The sequence below is a fragment of the Gymnodraco acuticeps genome, unplaced genomic scaffold (assembly GCF_902827175.1).
Source record: "Gymnodraco acuticeps unplaced genomic scaffold, fGymAcu1.1, whole genome shotgun sequence".
Lineage (NCBI taxonomy): Eukaryota > Metazoa > Chordata > Actinopteri > Perciformes > Bathydraconidae > Gymnodraco > Gymnodraco acuticeps.
This window is the reverse complement of record NW_022990909.1, coordinates 33,376-58,247: the sequence shown is the minus strand read 5'-3', so window position 1 is coordinate 58,247 and position 24,872 is coordinate 33,376. Positions and strand designations below refer to the sequence as shown.

Genomic DNA, 24,872 nt, shown 5'->3' with positions numbered 1-24,872 from the left:
TATTTTTATGTATCATATTAATAATATATGTTTAGTATGGTTTTGGAAGTGCGCTCCAACATATTTGTTGATCTTGTTTATTGATAAAATATTATTTGTTTTAAAGTTCAATAAATGGTCAATGAATAATCGTCAAAATAATCGTGATATCAATTATTGACCCAAATAATCGTGATTATGATTTTTGCCATAATCGCACAGCCCTAGCCTGCAGTCAGTGGGTAACATCACTGATCTGTTTCCCCAGTGAGAGAAACACCTCCCTGAGTTTCATACAATACTGCTGAACCAGCAGAGACCCCTTACTGACCTGAGGGTCTCCAGTCTGCAGTCTGGACTCTCCAGAAGATCTCTCAGCAGCTTCACATCTGAATTCTTCAGATCGTTGTTTCTCAGGTCCAGATCTCTCAGATGGATGTTGGACTTCAGAGCTGAGGCCAGAGCAGAACAGCTGATCTCTGACAACCTGCAGTTCCTCAGACTGAATAAAGAAAACATGAAGTAACTTTAGAAAACAAAGTTCCTGTTTGAAATAACTCCAGGTTTAATAATCTGATCAGTTCAACAGGGTTTTAATGTCAGAGATGATGTAGAAACAATCCATTGATAATGTGGAACTTTAACTTTGATCAGATGTTTAACAACTCCTTCATCTCCCTCACAGCTCATCAGTACTGACAGCATCTCCACTGACTCATGGAGCACAGAGTGAGTCATGTTATATCTCATCTTATCTCTTAAGGTTGCCTTTCTGGTAGCTCAGGTACACAACTGGCAAAAAAGGGGTGGAGCACCAAGATTGGTTCATAACCAAAAGGTGAATAACTTCAATACGCATCACATCCTATAGGCAAACTGTGGTAGGCTATGTGGGAGGCATGGTTTCCCTTAATCTGCACTGTGACTGCAGAGCTGCTAGAAGTCCTTCTCTGGGGGATAGACCCATGAATTTGAGGAGAACATCATTTTACTAGATGTAATGTTTGTGTGATTATTCATAATGGGTAGAAAGCCATATTCTGGAGGAGAGTTAGCTTGTCTGTTTCTCTTGTGATCCTAATTTTCATATTTTTTAAAGTTTGTGCAGCCGACCATAGAGGTAAACCACTTTTCGGCCACCGGTGTATCGCGCTACAGAGGTACCGCCCACTTCCGCATTCCCTTCACTTGGGCCGTTTCTCAATCGCGAGGATGCTTGCTTGGTAGCACATGTCTTCCGAGTCACTTGCTTCAGAAGCTAGGCAAGAATCCTTCCTGGCATTCGGAAAACAAAGAGTGGAACAGGCGAGCAAGTGTGCAGGTGTGCGTCATATGAGGCCCCCCGCCTTACATTTTCTGCCACAGATTTGGGGAAATTGGTCCGTGCGCAAAGCATTGTGGGGATTTGAAGGACGCGAAGTCTACCTATGTGCAGCCTCGAAATTATCCCCAAACCAAGGACGCGGACTCGGTGGAATTCCAAGTATGCTGGAGATTGGAACAGTCCTTCGGCGGCACTCGATGACGTAGCATCCTTGAAATATTGGCTTGGAAGCCAGTTTCCTCGAGATTGAGAAACGGCCTTGGTAAACAATATTTAAACAGCTGATACCTGATAGTTATTTCCCGTTCGACCGAGACGTTTCCGGTAAGTCTCCACAATTATCGAGTTAGTGGCATGTTAGAATCTGGGTGTTTGACTTTTACACTTTACTCCAGCAGACTGTAGCTTTGCCCGTGACGGTGACAAGACCAGCGGTATTGTGTGTGTGTGTGTGTGTGTGTGTGTGTGTGTGTGGTGGTGTGTGTGTGTGTGTGTGTGTGGTGTGTGTGTGTGTGTGTGTGTGTGTGTGTGTTGTGTGTGTGTGTGTGTGTGTGTGTGTGTGTGTGTGTGTGTGTGTGTGTGTGTGTGTGTGTGTGTGTGTGTGTTCCGAGGGACATACGGTATGAGCGATTATGGTTTTTACAAAGTTAATGTTTATGGCGGCATTTCTGTAACATGTTCTTTTATAGATTGTCCGCCACTGCTGTTTTGTTTTACTGTTCTGTTCACCTTATTTTGGTTTGTTATAGTAGCTCGTTTGTTTACATTGTTGCTCCAATTCCTAATCTCCCAAGAGTATTAGTGTTTTTATTATCTGTATGAATCTTATCCAATGAAGTGATATACTGTTGTGTTTTGTGTCTTTTGTTGAGTTGGGATTCGGCGGTGTTAGGCCCTCACGTGCACTTCACTGCCCCTTAAGTGTGTGTGTGTGTGTTTAGTTAATTGTGCACCTTTCTTAATGTATCACTTTCTTTTCAGTTGCTGTGTCTGTACAGTGTGTGATATTTAGATCGTACCTGCTTGCTTCCCCCTCCCAACAGTAACTGTCTGCGCTCATTTAAGGAATCTGGGTTTGACCCTAGATAACAACTTGTCCTTCACTGCAAACATCGCTGCTACAACCCGCTGCTGCAGATACACGCTTTACAACATCAGGAAGATATGTCCCCAGCTGACTCAGAAAGCGACTCAGGTTCTGGTCCATGCTCTCGTCATCTCACGCCTAGACTACTGCAATTCCCTCCTGGCTGGTCTACCTGCATGTGCCATCCGACCTCTGCAGCTCATCCAGAATGCAGCTGCTCGCCTGGTCTTCAACCTTCCTAAATTCTCCCACACCACTCCGCTCCTCCGCTCCCTTCACTGGCTTCCGGTAACTGCTAGAATCCACTTCAAGACAATGTTACTTGCGTACCATGCTGCGAATGGATCTGGCCCTTCCTACATCCAGGACATGGTTAAACCGTACACCCCAGCGCGTGCACTACGCTCTGCATCAGCCAAACGGCTCGCTGCACCATCGCTGCGAGGGGGACCCAAGTTCCCATCGGCGAAAACACGTGGGTTTGCTATCCTGGCTCCAAAATGGTGGAATGAGCTCCCCATTGACATCAGGACAGCAGAAAGCTTACACACCTTCTGGCGCAGACTGAAAACTCATCTCTTTCGACTCCACTTCGAGCGATAGAACTATTAACAAAGCACTTATATACTAATAAAGGGCTGGCTTATCTAAAGCCAGTTGAGTAGCACTTGAAATGTTTTTGCTCTATGAAGCCTGATGTACTTATATGATTCTGTTTTCCTCAAGTTTGTATTTTGTTGGTCGAACGCACTTATTGTAAGTCGCTTTGGATAAAAGCGTCAGCTAAATGCAATGTAATGTAATGTAATTTAGTCAGTTTTTATAGGCTGGATACCATTTAAATAGCATTCTTGGTGTAGATGAGTTCATAATAAATTGTTGTTTTTACTGGTTAAAGTATTGCTTGTAAACGTGCTTGTAAACAGTCTGCTGTCGCCCATCAGCTGTGAGAACTCATTAATCAGGCGTCCATTTTAGGTAGCTCTTTCCTGCAGCGTCAGCTTCAGCGTCGGACAGCCGAAGACTGACAAAGACATTGGAGTCCTGTGGGAGTAAGACTGACAAAGACATTGGAGTCCTGCGGGAGTCACGAGGGAGGCAAAGAGGAGGCAAATCCTACTCTGATTGAGCTGGTGTCCTATTTTCTTTTCTTTAGTTTTCTAGCCCCTCATGCTATAATCATGTGTATTTTCTCCATTCCTGTTCATGTGTCTAATCGCAATTATCACTGGCCCTGTGTATCTCCTAATCGCTATAACCGGCCTGCTCTCGTCTATCCCATACGCTCCACTGAGATCCAACATCTAGTTTCAGGTGGCCTGTGGAACTGCCAGTCAGCTGTTCCTAAGGCTGACTTCATCTCTGGCTACGCTTCCCTGCAGTCTCTGGATTTCCTTGCTCTCACTGAGACCTGGATTACTCCATCCAACACATCCACCCCAGCAGCTCTCTCCACTGCATATTCCTTCTCCCATACACCCAGACCCACTGGCAGAGGAGGTGGCACTGGTCTCCTGCTCTCTCCCAAATGGAGCTTTTCCCTCTTCAAGCTACCTAACTTCACTCCTTCCACCTTTGAATTCCATGCCGTCACAGTAACCCATCCTATACAGTTAACCATTGTTGTTCTCTACTGTCCACCAGGCGCCTTGGGGGACTTCTTGGAGGAATTAGATAATCTCCTCTCACACATCCCGGAAACTGGTCCTCCCGCTGTACTTCTTGGAGACTTCAACCTCCAGACAGGGAAGATAGACGAACTAACATCCCTGTTAACCGCCTTTGCTTTCTCACTGTCTCCTTCCCCACCAACTCATAAAGCTGGCAATGTCCTTGATCTCATATTCTCAAGGAACTGCGCTACTTCTAACCTCTCTGTAAACCCGCTCCACACATCCGATCACTTCTTCATTTCATTCTCTCTATCCCTTTCCAAACATAACAAACTAATCTCTTCTCATCCTGCACCTGTCCGCCGTAACCTTCGTTCCCTCTCCCCCTCTACCTTTGCCTCATCGGTGCTCTCAGCCCTCCCTTCCTCTGACTTGTTCCAACTGCTGCCTCCAAACTCTGCTGCAGAAACTCTCCTCTCTACTCTTTCATCCTCTCTGGACTCTCTCTGTCCTCTCACATCTCGGCAGGCTCGTCAGTCCCCTCCTGCTCCCTGGCTAAATGACGCACTGCGTGCTAATAGAACCGTCCTTAGGGCAGCAGAGCGTAAACGGTGGAAATCCAAACACCGTGACGACCTCCTAACCTATCAAGCTCTCCTCTCCTCTTTCTCTGCTTCGATCTCTCAGGCAAAAAGCACTTTCTTTCAAGATAAGATCCAATCTTCCTATTCCAATCCCAAAAAACTATTTTCCATCTTCTCCACCCTCTTGGACCCTCCAAAAGCCCCTCCCCCCTCCTCACTTCTGTCAAGCGACTTTGTTATCCACTTTGAAAAAAAGGTTGATGATATTCGCTCATCTTTTTCTGACTCACCTTTACTCACCGCTGGGTCACCAGACCCTCCTTCCACCAACACACTAACCTCCTTTTCCCCTCTCTCTCCAAGTGAGGTTCTTACCCTCATTACCTCTGCCCGCCCTACCACCTGTCCTCTGGACCCTATCCCTTCAAACCTCCTTCAGACTATCGCTCCTGATTCTACCGTTTCTCTCCCAGTTCATCAACACTTATCTAACTTCTGGTCACTTTCCAAACAGTCTCAAGGAGGCAAGAGTAAACCCTCTCCTAAAGAAACCCACTCTCAACCCGTCTGATGTTATAAACTATAGGCCTGTCTCTCTACTCCAGTTCCTGTCTAAAACACTTGAACGCGCTGTCTTTAAACAACTCTCCTGTTATCTCCATCAGAACAACCTTCTGGATCCGCACCAGTCTGGTTTCAAGGCAGGTCACTCCACAGAAACTGCTCTCATTGCTGTCACTGAGGAACTGCACACTGCCAAAACTGCATCCCTCTCCTCTGTCATCATCCTGTTGGACCTGTCTGCTGCATTCGACACAGTGAACAATCAGATCCTCCTTCGCACTCTCCAAAAACTTGGGGTTTCAGGCTCTGCACTTTCCCTCCTCACCTCATACCTGAAAGACCGTACCTACAGGGTAACTTGGAGAGGGTCTGAGTCCGACCCTTGTCAATTAACTACAGGGGTCCCTCAGGGCTCTGTTCTTGGTCCACTCCTCTTCTCCCTGTACACAAACTCGCTCGGATCAGTCATTAGCCCGCATGGTTTTTCATACCACTGCTACGCTGACGACACCCAATTAATTCTGTCCTTTCCCCGCTCAGAGACCCAGGTCGTCGCACGCATCTCTGCTTGTCTAGCTGACATCTCTCAGTGGATGTCTGCTCATCACCTCAAGCTCAACCTTGACAAGACTGAGCTGCTTTTCCTTCCGGGAAAAGATTGTCCCACTCTTGACCTGACTATCAACATCGGCACCTCAGTTGTTTCCCCGACTCAGACTGCAAGGAATCTGGGTGTGACCCTAGATAACAACCTGTCCTTCACTGCAAACATCGCTGCTACAACCCGTTGCTGCAGATACACGCTTTACAACATCAGGAGGATACTTCCCCAGCTGACCCAGAAAGCGACGCAGGTTCTGGTCCAGGCTCTCGTCATCTCACGCCTAGACTACTGCAACTCCCTCCTGGCTAGTCTACCTGCATGTGCCATCCGACCTCTGCAGCTCACCCAGAATGCAGCGGCTCGTCTGGTCTTCAACCTTCCTAAATTCTCCCACACCACTCCGCTCCTCCGCTCCCTTCACTGGCTTCCGGTAACTGCTAGAATCCACTTCAAGACACTGGTACTTGCGTACCATGCTGCGAATGGATCTGGCCCTTCCTACATCCAGGACATGGTTAAACCGTACACCCCAGCGCGTGCACTACGCTCTCCATCAGCCAAATGACTCGCTGCGCCCTCGCTGCGAGGGGGACCCAAGTTCCCATCAGCAAAAACACGTGGGTTTGCTGTCCTGGCTCCTAAATGGTGGAATGAGCTCCCCATTGACATCAGGACAGCAGAAAGCTTACACACCTTCTGGCGCAGACTGAAAACTCATCTCTTTCGACTCCACTTCGAGCGATAGAACTATTAACAAAGCACTTATATACTAATAAAGGACTGGCTTATCTAAAGCCAGTTGAGTAGCACTTAAATGTTTTTGCTCTATGAAACCTGATGTACTTATATGATTCTGTTTTCTTCAAGTTTGTATTTTGTTGGTCGAACGCACTTATTGTAAGTCGCTTTGGATAAAAGCATCAGCTAAATGCAATGTAATGTAATGTAATATTGATGGTTACATATCATACTCTTGGGAGTAAATCATTGTCTTGAACCTTTTTGTTGACTGCCAACTGTATCGTGTTTTTTAATTGAATCTGTGGAGTTTTTGCTGTTTGATACATTTGAGTTAAAGGGGAAATTTGATCATTAGAACAGCTAAACTTTAGACCGTGTGCACGGCCGCGGTCACATTTGCATTGCTCAAATGAACAATTGTGTGAAAATTAAAGGATAAAGAACAAAAACCTGACCAAGCAAGGCCAGCTGTTTTCCCCATCTGTTTGCTAAGTCAAGCTAACCAGCTGCTCATGGTAGCATGATGACATACAGATGTGATGATGTACCAGTCATTAGTCTACAACTAAAAAACATCACATAAAACATTACAATTAAAAACAGACTACCTTTCACTCTCTTCTGTAAACCCCCATCTGTCTGTTAGAGAGTTGATTACAAAGTGTGGCTTTGCATTTCCAGCTGGCCTTCTATAGTTGATGGAAGAATGGAAGAGCCTGCAGTCAGTGGGTAACATCACTGATCTGTTCCCCAGTGAGAGAAACACCTCCCTGAGTTTAATACAATACTGCTGAACCAGCAGAGACCCCTTACTGACCTGAGAGTCTCCAGTCTGCAGTCTGGACTCTCCAGAAGATCTCTCAGCAGCTTCTCATCTGAAAACAGCAGATCGTTCTGTCTCAGGTCCAGATCTCTCAGATGGATGTTGGACTTCAGAGCTGAGGCCAGAGCAGAACAGCTGATCTCTGACAAACTGCAGCCACTCAGTCTGAATAAAGAAAACATGTAAGTTTAGAAAACAAAGTTCCTGTTTGAAATAACTCCAGGTTTAATAATCTGATCAGTTAAACAGGGTTTTAATGTCAGAGATGATGTAGAAACAATCCATTGATAATGTGGAACTTTAACTTTGATCAGATGTTTAACAACTCCTTCATCTCCCTCACAGCTCATCAGTACTGACAGCATCTCCACTGACTCATGGAGCACAGAGTGAGTCTGTTATATCTCATCTTACCTCTAAACCTGGTAAACCCCGAGCCTGTTTTTCAGGTCTCAGGCTCGAAAATGACATTCCCAGAACAAATGACCATATCTTCCCTTCTAAAAGGGTTACATTAATAATCTTTTTTCTGAAAGTAATGATAAACCTTTGAGTTGGATGTAGAAAAGTTAGAATCAATATAGATGTTTTTTATTTTAAAGAAAATTCAGATTGAACATAGTAAAAAACTTTAAATTATAGTGTCCGTCCAAAAAATATGTTTTACTTATAGTGAAAACTACCCTTGGACAGGGACGTGCACATGTACGGGCTATTGTTGCCCGGGCAACAGCCCGTTTTCCCTTTTTGGCTGACCTGTCCCTCTGGAGAGAGCGAGAGGTTTTCTTTTCTTTCTGTTGTCAAATCAACATGATAAGCCCACAATTAGTATTTTAGTGTCTCGCTGCGGGAAACACTTCTTCTTCTTCTTCTTCTTCTTCTTCTTCTTCTTCTTCTTCTTCGTAATTGCCTGCGACATTTTCAATGAAGAACTCGTTTTCAGACACCACAAAACTGTTTTAAACCACGTAGGCCTACGTTTTTATTATTTATGTTCTATATCGCTAAGTGTGTGATTACACATGTTACGTATTATATATATAATATTTATTATAGGCTGGTGCCGGTGCGTTAAGACCACCTCTAGTGTCGGATTTTGGAAAATGGATTTTGAGTTTTCTCATGGCAGGGACTTTACTTCCTCTTGACACCGTCGGTTATTTACAAAAAAACACCTACATATACTTGTTATTGTGCTTCTGTCTTTCTGTGTCTTTTCATCTGTAAACTCCCTCACCGCTCGCTCTCTTCTCTTGATCGCCCTCTCACAGGAGAACACTTCACTGTCCCGCTTCATTGTAGGATTTCTGCCATGTCTCTACTTTAAATTTGGCCACCTCTGTTATTAAGTTATGGAATACTAAATAAATAAGTAATTAGATACCTTACCGTTACTCTGCTCATAAAGAATGAGAAGAATAAGAATAATGCGTATTGAACTGGTTTCATTAATAACTATAGAAGCCCTATTTTATCAGAATGTCTGCACTGCAGTTACAATGGTCAAACTACATTGAATTGTCCCCATTTTTGCTTTAGCTACTAACATTAGATATTTTAATGAGATATGGACCGCAAAACAAAAAATGTCACTGGTTTTCATTTTAAAAATCAAGTCACCGAATGCAAGTAATTGCCTTAGCTTATTTTGTTATGAGATGATGATGTGAATTACTGTTCAAATTAGTTAATGTAATAATCGTTTTGGTCTTATTTATTTTTTGGGGGGGGGGGGGCTTTTTCCAGTTTAGAGCAATAGCCCCTCCAAATGTCTGTGCACGTCCCTGCCCTTGGATGATGGTATGGTAGCTAAAAGCTTTAGGAATCCAAAGTACAACATATAATAAGTGCCCAATCAATATTGATGCAAAACAAGTGACATTTGACCTTTTTAGAGAGGTTTAGCAAAAATAACTTCATCTCTGAGGTGATTTGGGTGGAAATGGGCGTTTTTACCGTTTCTCTGGAACCCATTGGTCGATGTTGGTGATTGACATCTCTTTTTAACCGTTAGAGCCAATAGAATCGAAGGGGAATTTCCACATAGACACACACGTTAACAAAAAAAAGTGGGGGCTTTGCGCATGCAGTTTTGCATGAGAGCGAACCTAGCTCACGCTCTGACATCTAGAAACGGAAAAGCAGGTTTATTGCTTATGGATTATCAGAAATCATTTCAAAGGGACACAGACACATTGGATTAACCTCTGGATTAACTTCGGCAGCGTTGTTATCGTTTTAATGCAATTGAAGACCACTTTTGACCAGACTACGACACAGGTAAGCCATTTTGCCGTTTTAGCTACCTTGCGCCATATGTTTTGATGTCTGTTTTTGTTTATAAAGTTGCGAGTTCTTATCATGGAGTGATAAGGTAGGTACCGGTCGATTCTGTGTCTTCTCACGATGCTAGTCGATGTGTTGGACGTGCAGCTACGATAAGTAATACGGGTGTTATGAGTGAGTTTCTGTGCAGTAATGCGTTAGCATTTTTCCGCTCATGGCTAATTCCGAGGCTCAGCATTAGCTTTGTGGGGTTTAAAAAAAAAAAAAAGATTAGTTAGCTGAGTTTCTTCCCGTTACATGGATATAAAACATTCATAGTTTATTGAATATTAAGGAGCACCAAGATTGGTCCATAACCAAAAGGGGAATAACTTCAATACGCAATCACACACCATAGGCAAACTGTGGTAGGCTACGTGGGAGGCATGGTTTCCCTTATTCTGCACTGTGACTGCAGAGCTGCTAGAAGTCCTTCTCTGGGGGATAGACCCATGCATTTGAGGAGAACATCATTTTACTGGATGTTATGTTTGTGTGATTATTCATAATGGATAGAAAGCCATATTTTGGAGGAAAGTCAGCTTGTCTGTTTCTCTTGTGATCCTAATTTTCATATTTTTAAAGTTTGCATTGCTCAAATTAACAATTGTGTGAAAATTGAAGTATAAAGAACAAAAAACAGACCAAGCCAGGCCAGCTGTTTTCCCCCATCTGTTTGCTAACCAGCTGCTCATGGTAGCATGATGACATACAGATGTGATGATGTACCAGTCATTAGTTTACAACTAAAAAACATCACATAAAAAACAGACTACCTTTCCCTCTCTTCTGTAAACCCCATCTGTCTGTTAGAGAGCTGATTACTAAAGTGTGGCTTTGCATTTTGTTAGGGATTTGGAGGGATAACTGGTCCGCTTTTCAAATCTCCGCGCGTTCCTATGAAGCTGGTTATAATACAGGAAGGACTCCATATCTACAAAGTAACCGTTAACAATAATCTACTTTAATGGCAATATGACAATGCAATACAATCATTACAATACAACATGATATATTACAGTTATATTGCAATGCTTAAGGAGTAATGCCGGCTTACTCCTGCCCTGGTTCGCATGCTGCGGAGATCCTTTCGCTCGGGGCAGCATGTGAAGAGAGACCGAACGCCAGGGATCCACCGGATATATACCAGAGTAAGAAGGAGGGGTTTGGTGTTAGGTCAGCTGGTCATCTTTTCAGGTCATCTCATTGGGAGACGCAACGCTGCAGGAAACGCAGCAGGAAACCAAACAGGCTCACTTTCCAACAAAAGGTCTCAAGGCCTGCATACCTACACCTCCCCCACAGAGCCATAAAACCCTGTTTACTCCAACCAGCCCAGAATGTTTATAGCCATTTGTAGTCCTTACATTTATGAAAGGATAAAACAGAGAAATCAATACAAAACACAAACACAGGTATTGTTTGAACAGTATTCACTTAACTGCTACTGTTGATAACCACCAGAGAAACCCAAGGGACCTCCCTTAATATCACAACCACTGTAGCTCGTTCTAAGTCGAATGCAAATCAGGACATGCTCTCACCTTCCCCCATCTTCCTTTGTCCTCAAAAACACATGTCAACAGGCCCCAAATCCAGCTCACAGTTTTACCCAAATTATTCCCATTTTAAGCTTATCCATAGTTTGCTAACATGAATAAATACAAATATAACTCTACAAATCCCCCTTTTTATCTCCTTCTCCAGAGATAAACTTAGACAAGGCATTTTGAAATATACCCACTGTCATTATTTTCTACTGTGTCCGTAAATCCATCCGAAGCTGGTATTTAGAGTACTTGAAACCTTCATGGAGACAGAACACCACTTTCCATGGCAGTGAAGGAACCATGAGGGGGTAGCTGAGTGCTAGAATCATCAGCCCCCCCCCCCGGAGGAATAGCCCACAAGGACAGCTAATAGGGAGGGGGAGATGCAGCTTGCCCTTCACGGGTAGAACTGATCAGAGCGAAGTAGACTCCTCTGCTGCCTCGACAAGTTCCCTGTGCCGTCCTGGCTTGCCGTGTCTTTGTCCCCCAAATCCGCTGACAGCAGCTTCTGGGCTGCCTGCTAGAGAGATGTCTTCCTCCTCCTCGTCCTCCGGCCCGCTGATGGCGGCTTCCAGGTCGATGCTGTAGAGATGTCTCCAGGGTCCTCCTTCTCCGGCCCGCTGATGATGCCTCCCGGGTCGTCTGCTGTAAGGATGTCTCCAGGGTCCTGCTCCTCCAGTCTGCTGCTTCCGAGTAGTCCACGTCTGCCAGGGCCACGTCCGTCCTGATGTCGTCCCCTGGTCCTAGTAGGTGGTTTCCCCGCCGCACACTGGCTCCCGTGGTACGAGCTGTCCCCCTTTTCTCCCAGGCAGACGGCATAAGAGGTCCGCTGGGTCACTCGGTCGGGGTCGGAGAGCCTGGGGTTGAGCCACTTTGTCCTCGTGCTTCTCGGGTCCCCCTTTTGGCGCCAGTGACCTGTGTGGAGAAATCTGATACAACTCCCTCAAGCCTACGCTCAGCTGTTTTGCCCCACTTGGAGCCTCTTGGTGGGGTGTCTTGAAACAACAGACGTCTGTGAACAGGTTTTCTAAATTAATTGTAGACCTCCTATCTGCCAGTGCAGCTTCAGAATCTTAATACTTGGATTGTGCCAACTAAATAAGAACCCCCAACATCTTTAGGTAAACTAAATAACATATTTCAATAGCTCTGAATTTCTGACAAGCATCTGTGTTTATTTTTAAATGAAATCCTATTTAAAATCCAAACATAATATGAACTGCTAATGTTTCTGGTAAAGAAACACACTAATGTTATGGATTCAAAAACAACCAAAATCACAATACTAACAAAGTGAATGATTTCCTGGTGATACTGCTCTTACCTGTCAGTGCTTAGATATTATCACGCTGAAAAAATGAATACAGAATTCCAACAAACTGTCATCAAATGTCTTTCTATTCTAAATTTAGATGAAATGTATATCCCCATAATGACCTAAACAATAAAGTCTATGGCTTTTACTTCTTTACCAGGCTAGTTACATGATGGTGTCTAAATTAAATTCTGTCTCAATACACTACTATGTTTTAGCTTTAACTGTAATATGTTCTTTCTACATTTCAAACCTCAGTTACTCTAATGTCTGTTAAAATATTACAACATTGTTTAACCATCACAGGTCAACTTCTTCGGTTTCACAGTAGCCCCTTGGCCACTGCTTCTGTGTTACCTGTTATAATTAAAATCAATATTTAGAAACATCTCAACATTCATCAAACAGTATCTTATCCCCAGATATGGAGCAGGTTAATTACATTCAATGCTCAATCCTTAAAATAAAAATGTAAATTGAATTTTACAGCCATGTTAACATTTATACATTATACTCACTCCCCCCTTTTACACATGAAATCATGTGTAACAAAAGCCTGTAATGGGAGGGGAACAAAAACTGTCAGGTAATTGGTTAGCGACATAACGAACATTATTATCATTATTTCCACAGTGAACACTTCAGTGAAAAGAAGTGTTCCTCTCCGTCCTTCAGGCCTAAAAGAAACAGAATCTTCAGATTGTAGTTTTACATTTGCAAACCGCCAACTCATGTGAGAGGAAAATATCACATGTGCGGTTTCCCCTTTTTGTGGAATTTTTAGGAAACCTCTCGTTTCCCTTGGAGCTCCAAAATAATATGTTAGTCCAAAAACATGCTTGGTTAGTTATTGTTTTAGAATCATGCAGTTACACTGATCACATGCCGGCATACATTCACACTCACACTGTCTGGTTGTCATGTCAAGTTTGGTCAGGTTCACCCCAGAGTCAGTCATCCACAGTGCCTTGTCAAGTTACACTGTCGGTCAGGGTCAAAGGTCAGTTGGTCTCCGTCTTTTTTGGCCATGTGTCGTGCTCTGCAGAGACTTTGACATTTCAGCATAGGCCAGTATCCTTTGTCTACAAAAATATGTCACGATTTCAACTATAATTTTCAAGATGATTCTCACTTGTCATTGGGACTTCCGCCTCCCACTTTTCCTGAAACTTGGTACAAAACTCACTTCCTTCGAGTACCACTACTAATTAAAATGTCTAATGATCTATTTCAGAAACTTTTGTACAATAACTATTATCTTGAGTCAAAACATTACTAGGATCTGTGTCGCTCTGCATTTCATAGCTCATTATAATTCTGGTCTACTTAAAAAACGATGTTAAACTCTTTAGCAGTGTGTGGAACCTTGGGTGTCCGAACATGCAACAATTACTCCCTCCTTTATCAAGGATTTAAAACCGAAGTCTGGTAATAACTATGCCACAATGGTGAAATCAACACTTTAGATTGGAATTTAATATGTGGCTTGGCACTAGCCATTAATACAAACAAAGATTTGTCCTATAGAGTGGTTCCTAAAACTATCCTTTTAATGGTGATCAATATTGTAACCAATGAGATCACTACTTTATTCACACGTGAATACAAATGTCTTAAAGAATGAATTGTTAACATGATGAAAATATTGAAGAATATGGTTCTACTCTGTCAGTGTGTTTTAGGATGATTATCATTTTACTTTAATATTTTCCTCTTTACTGCTATTTTTAATTTACCAAATGATTAATAAATCTTTCTGTCTTTATGAAGTTAATTCAAGTTATTTAAATGTGCGTTTCGTGAATAAGTGTGTTTATGTGTAACTCACTCATTCCCGTTCTCCTTTTCTCCTCCCCTGGTTTTCTCAAGCCGTGACCCCGGCCTCCTCACTTCTAATCGACCATGCCAACTCCTCTGATTCTGTCTTCTCTTCAGTCCATCAGCTGTTGAATCCATCCGCTGTAACTTTTGTAGGCAGCCATTGGCCCAGTCACATCTGCAGCCCCATCATGCCACTGTTGTTGCACTCCTCCTTTACAGTCTCTCTGCTGTTTTTATGGAGGGCGGATTCTGCTCTCATGTCTATTGTGCCAAATCTCGCGGCGCAGTTTGGAACTTCATGTCCTGTTTGAGGGACCGATGAGAGTATCTCTCTGTATGTCAGCATGCTGGTTTGGTTCTGGATGCCACAGGTGGAGATAGTTCTGGCTGCAGTCTTGATGTAGTCTTGTTGTTGTTGTTGGTTCAGCTCTGGTTCTCTGTCTGTACGATGGAGAAGGAGGAGTCTCCTGTTGGGTTAGGTCTCGTTGTCTGCTTGGAGGGTCGGGATCAAAGCCTTTCTAACTCAGAGGGGGAGTCCAGGTCCCGGTACACATTACCTATAAGAAGTCTAGCCCACTGATGTTAAATAAATCCAACCCTTTCCACTCTGTCTCTTTCTAATCATACTATCTGTCTTAGTTGTTAAATGCCATCTAAACAACATAATTAATGTATACTTATGATATTACAAAAACTCACTCCAAAAATTGTTTCATCCATTGTTACATATTTACCCAACACAACTCTGAAATACTTACATGTTTCCAGCATCACATATTCCACACACTATGAAAGAACATCTCCATATCTTCTCTCATTTTAAATCCCACTGTTACTTCGAACAATAGTAAACCTGCAGAGCACACCAATCGGATCACAGTAATGAAATTTGAATCAAGTGTAGGCCTATGTCTTCTTTCTGAACATTTATTTATATTGTCTACATTTGCAAACAGTTCGAGTGTAAAATGTGTTTTGCACAATGTATTTACACTCTACAGATTCTTGAGTTTACTCATCTCCTGGTGCTGTCGTTGTAAAAAATGTTCAATCCCTTATTGTTTTGTACCAGTTTACCAAACAATACCGGCCAGCAATGTAATGATTAAACTCTAAGCTCGCATAAGTTTCAAGGGTGTGATACCCCCTTTCAGCCACTAGATGGCAGCAGCAGAAGTTTCAAGGGTGTGATACCCCCTTTCAGCCACTAGATGGCAGCAGCAGAAGTTTCCAGACAAAGGGAAACGCTCTACCTTGGTTTAATATATAACAGACCTCTGGCTTTAAGCTTTTAGCATTGGTCTGTTATTTAAACCCCAGTTTTAAACGGCGACTCGATCTGATATATCGAGTTTTCAGGTTTTGCCGTGCAGGATTCAAACCTCGCATTCACACAAACTGCACCATTTCTACGCCACTCAGGAATAAACACCTGCAGATCCGCGCCAAACTGCTCTATTTTACGTCACGCAGGACTTTCGTCTACCTGTCGATCCACGTTTACGTTTTGTATATAACTTTCCTAACATAGTAAAATATGCATTGTATATTCCATTTAAACTATAAAAACACTGTGAAACGCCTACAGACAATCCTAAAGTTTTAGCGTATCCAATTACAGACAGGCGACTTTCATCGTCTGCTTACCTTATTTGCAAAGTTGCAGAGTCCTGCTGATTGTCTGAGATGTTTGAAAGCGTCTGAATTCTTCCTCAGCTTCGTTATCTCTAGACGTCGGGTCACCATTTTGTTAGGGATTTGGAGGGATAACTGGTCCGCTTTTCAAATCTCCGCGCGTTCCTATGAAGCTGGTTATAATACAGGAAGGACTCCATATCTACAAAGTAACCGTTAACAATAATCTACTTTAATGGCAATATGACAATGCAATACAATCATTACAATACAACATGATATATTACAGTTATATTGCAATGCTTAAGGAGTAATGCCGGCTTACTCCTGCTCTAGTCCGCATACTACAGAGCTACTTTCACCCGAGGGCAGCATGTGAAGAAGAGGCCGAACGCCAGGGATCCACCGGATATATACCAGAGTAAGAAGGAGGGGTTTGGTGTTAGGTCAGCTGGTCATCTTTTCAGGTCATCTCATTGGGAGACGCAACGCTGCAGGAAACGCAGCAGGAAACCAAACAGGCTCACTTTCCAACAAAAGGTCTCAAGGCCTGCATACCTACACCTCCCCCACAGAGCCATAAAACCCTGTTTACTCCAACCAGCCCAGAATGTTTATAGCCATTTGTAGTCCTTACATTTATGAAAGGATAAAACAGAGAAATCAATACAAAACACAAACACAGGTATTGTTTGAACAGTATTCACTTAACTGCTACTGTTGATAACCACCAGAGAAACCCAAGGGACCTCCCTTAATATCACAACCACTGTAGCTCGTTCTAAGTCGAATGCAAATCAGGACATGCTCTCACCTTCCCCCATCTTCCTTTGTCCTCAAAAACACATGTCAACAGGCCCCAAATCCAGCTCACAGTTTTACCCAAATTATTCCCATTTTAAGCTTATCCATAGTTTGCTAACATGAATAAATACAAATATAACTCTACAATTTCCAGCTGGCCTTCTATAGTTGATGGAAGAATGGAAGAGCCTGCAGTCAGTGGGTAACATCACTGATCTGTTTCCCCAGTGAGAGAAACACCTCCCTGAGTTTCATACAATACTGCTGAACCAGCAGAGACCCCTTACTGACCTGAGGGTCTCCAGTCTGCAGTCTGGACTCTCCAGAAGATCTCTCAGCAGCTTCTCTCCTGAATCCTTCAGATCATTCTCACTCAGGTTCAGATCTCTCAGATGGATGTTGGACCTCAGAGCTGAGGCCAGAGCAGAACAGCTGATCTCTGACAAACTGCATTTCCTCAGACTGAATAAAGAAAACATGATGTAAGTTTATAAAACAATGTTCCTGTAACTTTGATCAGATGTTTAACAACTCCTTCATCTCCCTCACAGCTCATCAGTACTGACAGCATCTCCACTGACTCATGGAGCGCAGAGTGAGTCTGTGGAAGCTCAAACACTCTCCCTCACACATTCACCTTCTCTCTGTTACTCTGATCAATATTCAGTCATTAGCAAAAACGGAACAAATAAAAATAACATTGTATTTGTTCAAATTCAGAAAATCATAAACACAAACAGATCAATATGAACTGCAGTCAGTGAACTGACCTGAGAGACTTCAGTCTGCAGTTTGGACTCTTTAGTCCAGAACTCAGCAGCTCCACTCCTGAACCCTGCAGCTCGTTGTAACTGAGGTCCAGATCTCTCAGATGGGAGGGGTCAGACTTCAGAGCTGAGGCCACGACTTCACAGTCAGTCTCTGAGAGTCTACAGCCAGTAAGTCTATAATAACACATACATTACAACATGTGTTAAAAAGAGGAAACATTATATTAAACTCAAGCATTTGATGAAAAAAGATTTGACATATGTTCTGATTGACATTTGCTGTTGGTCCATTTAAGATAATAATAGAGTATAATGTGTTAGGGTGATCTGATCACATGTCTGTGCTCCTGCTGTCGCTGACTGTTACCAAAAGAAACAGAAATTAAATAAAACAATATTAGAGATGTACATATTAAAATGTTAATTCATATTTGGATGTGGATGAAGGATGTTTTGGCTTCTCTGAGCATCTGAACATGTAAACACACAATTAACAAACCAATAAAGTTTCAATATTTTCAACTGAATACCATCAGATGTTCCCAGTATATCAGCATTAACACATAACTCTGTTATTGGTGGGAAATGATATAGATATGATTTTAAACTAACACATTGTGACAAAAATGTGTCTGTTCAATGATAAAGAAAGTAATAACAGCTTTCTCTGATAACTGTAAGTCCTGCTGTGTGGTGTGATCACATGCTGAGAAACCTCTAAAGTCCTTCATGTGTTTGACATGTCGCCTCCATCACTCAATATGAAGAAAGAAACGGTTCAATTGAACTATTATTATAAATAAATAGAAGAACAGTGTCGGTTTATTTTGCTCTCAGTATTTAAACAGCAGACATGTTATTGTGTTTATTTTAATAATTAAACTCCTGATCCACATTAGTTTATAAAGTTAATCACATCTGGACTCACTTGGCCTTCCTGCAGTTCCTCACAGCTGGAATCAGTCTCCATCGTCCCTCCTCTGATGTGTTGTACTTCTTGAGGTCCAACTCATCCAGAACCTCCTCTGACATCTGCAGCATGTAGGCCAGAGCAGAGCAGTGGATCTCAGAGAGATTCTTCTCTGATCTGTTCCCTGACTTCAGGAACTCTGTGATCTCCTGATGTACTGAGTGGTCCTTCATCTCTGTCAGACAGTGGAAGATGTTGATGCTCCTCTCAGGAGAGGATCTAGAACTGCTCATCTTCTTCAGGTTGTTGATGGCTCTCTGAATAATTGTTGGACGGTTGTCTGTGCGACCCAGCAGGCCTCCTAACAGTCTCTGGTTGGACTCCAGAGAGAGGCCGTGGAGGAAGCGGGCAAACAGGTCCAGGTGGCCATTTTTACTTCTGAGGGATTTCTCCATGGCTCCCTTTAGGAGAACATCCAGGGATCGGTAATCCTGATCACTGCTATATCTGTTCTTATAGTCCCAGTCTCTCTTCAGGAAGTCCTTCAGTACCCCTGTGTCTCTGTTGGTGTAACAGTGGAACAAGTAGACTGCAGCCAGAAACTCCTGAATGCTCAGATGAACAAAGCAGTAGACTGTTTTCTGGAAGATCACACTCTCTCTTTTGAAGATCTCTGTACAAACTCCTGAGTGCACCAAGGCCTCGGTGACACCAAGACCACAGCGCTGCAGGTCTTCTTGGTAGAACATGATGTCTCCTTTCTCCAGATGTTCAAACGCCAGCCTCCCCAGCTTCAGAAGAAGCTCCCTGTCAGCCTCCGTCAGCTGCTGTGGACTCGTCTCATGTCCCTCTTCATACTTCTGCTTCTTCCTCTTGGTCTGGACCAGCAGGAAGTGTGAGTACATCTCAGTGAGGGTCTTGGGCAGCTCTCCTCTCTGGTCTGTAGTCAACATGTGGTCCAGAACTGCAGCAGTGATCCAGCAGAAGACTGGGACCTGACACATGATGTGGAGGCTCCTGGAGTTCTTGATGTGAGAGATGATTCTGCTGGACAGGTCTTCATCACTCGATCTCCTCCTGAAGTACTCCTCCTTCTGGGCGTCAGTGAAGCCTCGTACTTCTGTCACCCTGTCCACACACTCAGGAGGGATCTGATTGGCCGCTGCAGGTCTGGAAGTTATCCAGACGAGAGCCGAGGGAAGCAGCTTCCCCCTGATGAGGTTTGTCAGCAGCACGTTGACTGAGGACTGCTGTGAGACATCAGACACAACCTCACTGTTTCTGAAGTCCAGAGAAAGTCTGCTTTCATCCAGGCCGTCAAAGATGAGCAGCACTTTGCAGACAGCCAGCTGCTCTGCTGTGACCTTCTGTAAGGTTGGATGGAAAACATGGAGCAGCCTGAGAAGACTGTACTGCTCTCCTTTGATCAGGTTCAGCTCCCTGAAGGAGAGCGGGATCACCAGACTGACATCTTGGTTCCCCAAACCCTCGGCCCAGTCCAGAGTGAACTTCTGCACTGAGAAGGTTTTTCCAACTCCAGCGACTCCGTTGGTCAGGACCGCTCTGATGTGAGTCTGTTGGTCAGGTAAGGCTTTAAAGATGTCCTGGCACTTGATTGGAGTGTCATGGAGGGTCTTCTTCTTGGAAGCTGTCTCCAGCTGCCTCACCTCATGTTGGGTATTAACCTCTTCACTCTGGCCTTGTGTGATGTAGAGCTCAGTGAAGATGCTGTTGAGGAGGGTTTCACTTTCATCAGTTCCTTCAGTCACACGTTCACATCTCCTCCTCAGACTGAGCCTATGTTCATCTAAAACCTCCTGCAGACCACGTTCTGCTGGAAGAGAAGGAAACAGAGTTGTAATGTTTTATAAACAGCTTAATGTCTACGCTCTACAACAGTATACCTAATCAAAAACAAATGAACCAGGAAGAGGAATAAAACGCTGCATGAGTTCCTCTTACCTCGTACAGTTCTGGTCTGACTGGCAGCACTTCTCCTCTGCCCTCTGTGGAGATGAACACATCCTTTATAGCACTTTGCATTAGTGGAGCTGATTCTCTCCAATGGGCAGAGCGTCACTTTACACTCAAAGATGAAATGTGTCACGCTGCACGAAACGCAGGTGACATGAACTTCACTTCTTCACTTCCTTCGTGTTGCCAGGCACAGATCTGGGTCTTTGCATTGACTCTACATGTAATCACACAACACTCTGTTATATCTGCTAATGCTAAACACAACCAGCTCATCAGGTTATCACTATTATTAATAAACATCTTAATAATACATATCATAAACATGCCCAAGAAGTGAATAATGTTTTGGACGATATATATTTAGTTTTTAGTTAGTATTTATCAATATTTGTGCCATTTAAAATGATTGTATGCCACATATACAATGATAATATAATTGCATATTGAAATATCCTTAATATATTAGGTTGTATAAAAGCTGAATCCTCTTCAGGTCAGTTTACAGCAGAAACTCTTACTTTGTGTCTGAGGGTCCAGGTTCATTTCTGAAGTATTCACCTATTCCTTTAGAACGGTCACTCTTCAGTGACAGACAGCCGGAGACTGAAGGTCTGTCCTCTTCCTCATCTTTTAAACCACTCATCTTCTCCAGTCTGAGAGATACACACACACACACACACATTATAATAACACTGTAACAAAACTCTGTTATATCTGCTAATGCTAAACACAACCAGCTCATCAGGTCATCACTATTATTAATAAACATCTTAATATATGGTGTTCGGGTCTGTGGGACCCGTTTTTATTATTTGTCGAAAGAAAAATGGTATCATCAATTATTTTTTCAAACTCACTGTACCCCCCCCCCCCCCCCCCCCTCCCCCCTTGCATCGCGGCTAACAAAACTGTGGAAATGCTAGGTCCTGTGTACCTGTCTGGGCCGTGTGTGTCTTTTGTGTTTCTGCCCCCTGACGTTTCCGCACCAGGTTGCAACATTGTTGATACATTCAAGCACGGACTCCTGTCTGCTCTCACTTTCCCGCTTCATGTCTTGCGGGAACCAGTTTTAATTTTTTTCACATTCTATCCCAGCTGCAAATTTAGGGCGAGACACAATAAATAAAGCTTTGCCAGTTTGGGTTCTTATCACAACTGATCAAGATGGCCAAAAGGTTCTCTGCTCAGAGGGCCTTCAAATGATTCTGGGGAGAGAGAACTATTTGATGATGATGTAGAGCAGGGGTCGGCAACCTTTTTGATATGAAGTGCCATTGAAAAAGAAAAATGTGTGATCAGTGTGCCATGTAAGTTTCACCTGTCAGCGCAACTTACATGATGCAGTTTAAACAAATTAAAATAATTGGTCTAAACGGCATATTAATAATGCCATATGGCCGTACCCTGTAAGCTCATTGGCTAGGAGGGAAATATACTATCATGATTCATCATATTTAAAACCAGATGCCAACAAATCATTGGCTTTAAATACTTACACTGGGTCATTGGAGGGACGTCCATCTTTGAAGTCCATCAGACGACCTATGGACCGATCACTCTTCAGGGACACGCAGCTGGGTTCAGGAGACTCTTCTCTCTGCTGCTTCGAGCTAATAGAAAGACGAAAATGCACAGAAGCAACAAGATTATATCTCTGCTTTCAGTGGTTTTCAGACAGTTAAAGACCCTTGATCTCACAACTAGTCCCGAGATCTCTGCAACTAAACCCTAGACCACTTCAGCGACCTCCCAGATATCTGCAGTTGTGCCTGAAACTCTCCAACTAATACCTAAATCCCTGCAGCAATTACGAAGACCTCTCTGCAAACATTGGTTCCTTTTAAAAAAAACGTTGACTATAATAACACCTCGTCATTGAGTTAATATTAACAGAGAAGAAATTAACATTATATCTATCAGAGCACTTTGACCAACAGAGGCCTCAATACATATGGAATATGAGCCTTCGTAAGATAAGAGAAGTATCAACGTTATGAGTCAATGTTCAGGAGAAAAAGTAGGGAAAGTAGTCTTTGCAACTATTCTCTAGCGCTCTTCAACTAGTCCCCAGGACCTCTTGAATTAACACCTAGATCCATCCAATGGGTCCCAGAAACCCATCTAGTTCTCTATAGATCTCTGAAACTACTCCTTTGACATCTTATCCAGTCCTCAGATCTGTCTGTATTGATTGGTTCTAACTTCAGAGACAAGTTATTCCACCATAATAATAAAACACTGTTTCTGAGTTATTCATTAACAGACTAGAAATGATCCTTCTTTCTATGAGAGCACTTTGACCCTCATTAAATATGGAATATGAGCCTTCGTAAAATAAGAAGTATCAAAGTCCAAACTGCAGTCCGGTATCAGGATTAAATCTGAATGTGTTTTATAGATTTACAGGTTTATTGTGAGTCAATATTCAGGAGGAAAAGTAGGGAAACACATATTTGCAACTAGTCTCTAGTGCTCTGCTACTAGTCCCAATGACCTCTTGAACTAGTCCCATGACTGGTTCCATGTTGATTTATTTCAATACAAATTGTTGGGGGGAACTGAAAGGCTCTTACCGTACTGGTTACTTTGCAGCCCGGACATTTCCCCCAAAACACATTTAGACGTGATCGCAACACAGAAGTACCTTTCAAATCCGATTTCAAAGACCTTTTAAATCATATTTAAGACCTTTCTAATTTGTATGATCATAATTAAGACTTTTTAAGGCCTTAAATTCTGATTATCAAATGTAAGACTTGTTAAGACCCCACGGGAAGCCTGTTATTGTGAGTCAATATTCAGGAGGAAAAGTGAAACATATTTGCTACTAGTCTCTAGTGCTCTGCTACTAGTCCCAAGGATCTCTTGAACTAGTCCCTAGATCCAAGCAATGGGTCCAAGGTACTTCTGCATCTATTCCATGGACCCCTGGATCGTGGCCCTAGATCTCTGAGGCTAGCTCGTAACTTGGTAACTAGTCCCAAAGACTTCTGCAACTAGTCCTTAGATCTCTCTGCATTGATTGGTACTTTTTTCAAACACTTGTTATTCAACCATAATAATAATAATAAAACACTGTTTCTGAGTTATTAATCAACAGAGTAGAAATTATCCTTCTTTCTATGAGAGCACTTTGACCCACAGAGGCCTCAATAAATATGGAATATAAGCCTTCATAAGATAAGAGAAGCATCAAAGTCCAAACTGCAGTCCAGAATCAGAATTCAATCTGAATGTGTTTTATAAATTTACAGGTTTGTTATGAGTCAATGTTCAGGAGAAAGAGCAGAGACAGCAAACAGCCAGTCAGTGAGAGAGAACATGTTGAAGCAGAAACAGTTTCAAACATCATGTGAAGTGTTGAGTGTGATACCTTTCCATGTTGGTGATAGCCTGCAGCCACCTGATGGAGACAGACACACAGCTTCATTATTACTTTAATATCATTCATATTTGTTTGTGATCAGGAAATACAAACTGTTTCTACATGTAGACTTTAAAGACAGTGAGCTGTAGTCTCTAACATCAGCTGTCAGATAAACTGAGAGCTGTCATTCTAAAGACAGGAGGTGAACACATGAACCCACAAAGAGCAGCTGTTTGAAACATTAGACACTGAATGAATCAAAGTCCCACTCACTCAGTTTCTTCTCATGAACTCCATCAGCTGTGAGGACCAGGTCTGTGAAGAAGAAGAGTTTCCTGCTGATCTGACCATGTGCTCCATCAGCAGTGACTCCTCTGCTTCTTCATCAGTCCTCTGTGTCCAGCACTCTGATGAAGCAGTGTGACGCTGCAGCTCTCACTTCAAACTCTATATGACTTTATATTGTAGTTAAAGATGAACCCCCAGCCGCTCCCTGCTGCACTCTGACAGCTGAGAGCAGATCCTCATCTCTGACAGCATCAACGTCTCTGTCTGCAACGTGTCCAACACTTCATACATTTACTCAACTATGAGTACTTCCATGTTGTGCTATGTGATACTTGTACTCATCTCAGACGTATATGTTGTACTTTATACTGCACGACACTTATCAGACAGCTGCGGTTACTGTACAGATGAGAGTCTCTGCACAGCTGTTTCTGATCACTCTGGCTCTCCATTTTGACTCTAACTCTGATGGATCAGCAAACAGGAAATAAAAAGAGTTTGCAGAAGCCTCATTGGACCTGAATACTTATACTGTTACTACAAGAACAAGATCTGAGTACTTCTTCCACCTCTGTTCATCACTCAGGTGGAAATCACAGAAAAGACTTGAGGAGAAAACAGAGCTTGGACTACCATCTAGTGGACGAACAGAAAACTACACCCACACACTTAGAGCCCAACAGCAGACACACACACACACACACACACACACACACACACACACACACTTAGAGCCCAACAGCAGACTGTGAGTTACTTATAAAAGGGTTTTTATGTTTATGGAGTTTTGT

The 24,872-nt window shown here is 42.9% G+C and overlaps 1 protein-coding gene across 1 annotated transcript in view; it reads right to left on the bottom strand.

Annotated features, from left to right (window-relative positions):
- The window catches only part of LOC117557904 (NLR family CARD domain-containing protein 3-like), a 29,122-nt gene extending 4,589 nt beyond the window's left edge, over nt 1-24,533 (bottom strand). Inside the window, exons 1-9 of the mRNA XM_034233898.1 lie at nt 24,451-24,533; nt 23,800-23,829; nt 21,923-22,036; nt 20,945-21,079; nt 20,412-20,557; nt 18,468-20,280; nt 17,540-17,713; nt 17,061-17,231; nt 311-481 (exon numbers count right to left, since the gene is read on the bottom strand). Of these exons, the coding sequence (XP_034089789.1) occupies nt 311-481; nt 17,061-17,231; nt 17,540-17,713; nt 18,468-20,280; nt 20,412-20,557; nt 20,945-21,079; nt 21,923-22,036; nt 23,800-23,829; nt 24,451-24,533 (2,837 nt within the window). The remainder of the gene's footprint in view (nt 1-310; nt 482-17,060; nt 17,232-17,539; nt 17,714-18,467; nt 20,281-20,411; nt 20,558-20,944; nt 21,080-21,922; nt 22,037-23,799; nt 23,830-24,450) is intronic.
- Nucleotides 24,534-24,872: the final 339 nt, after the last annotated feature.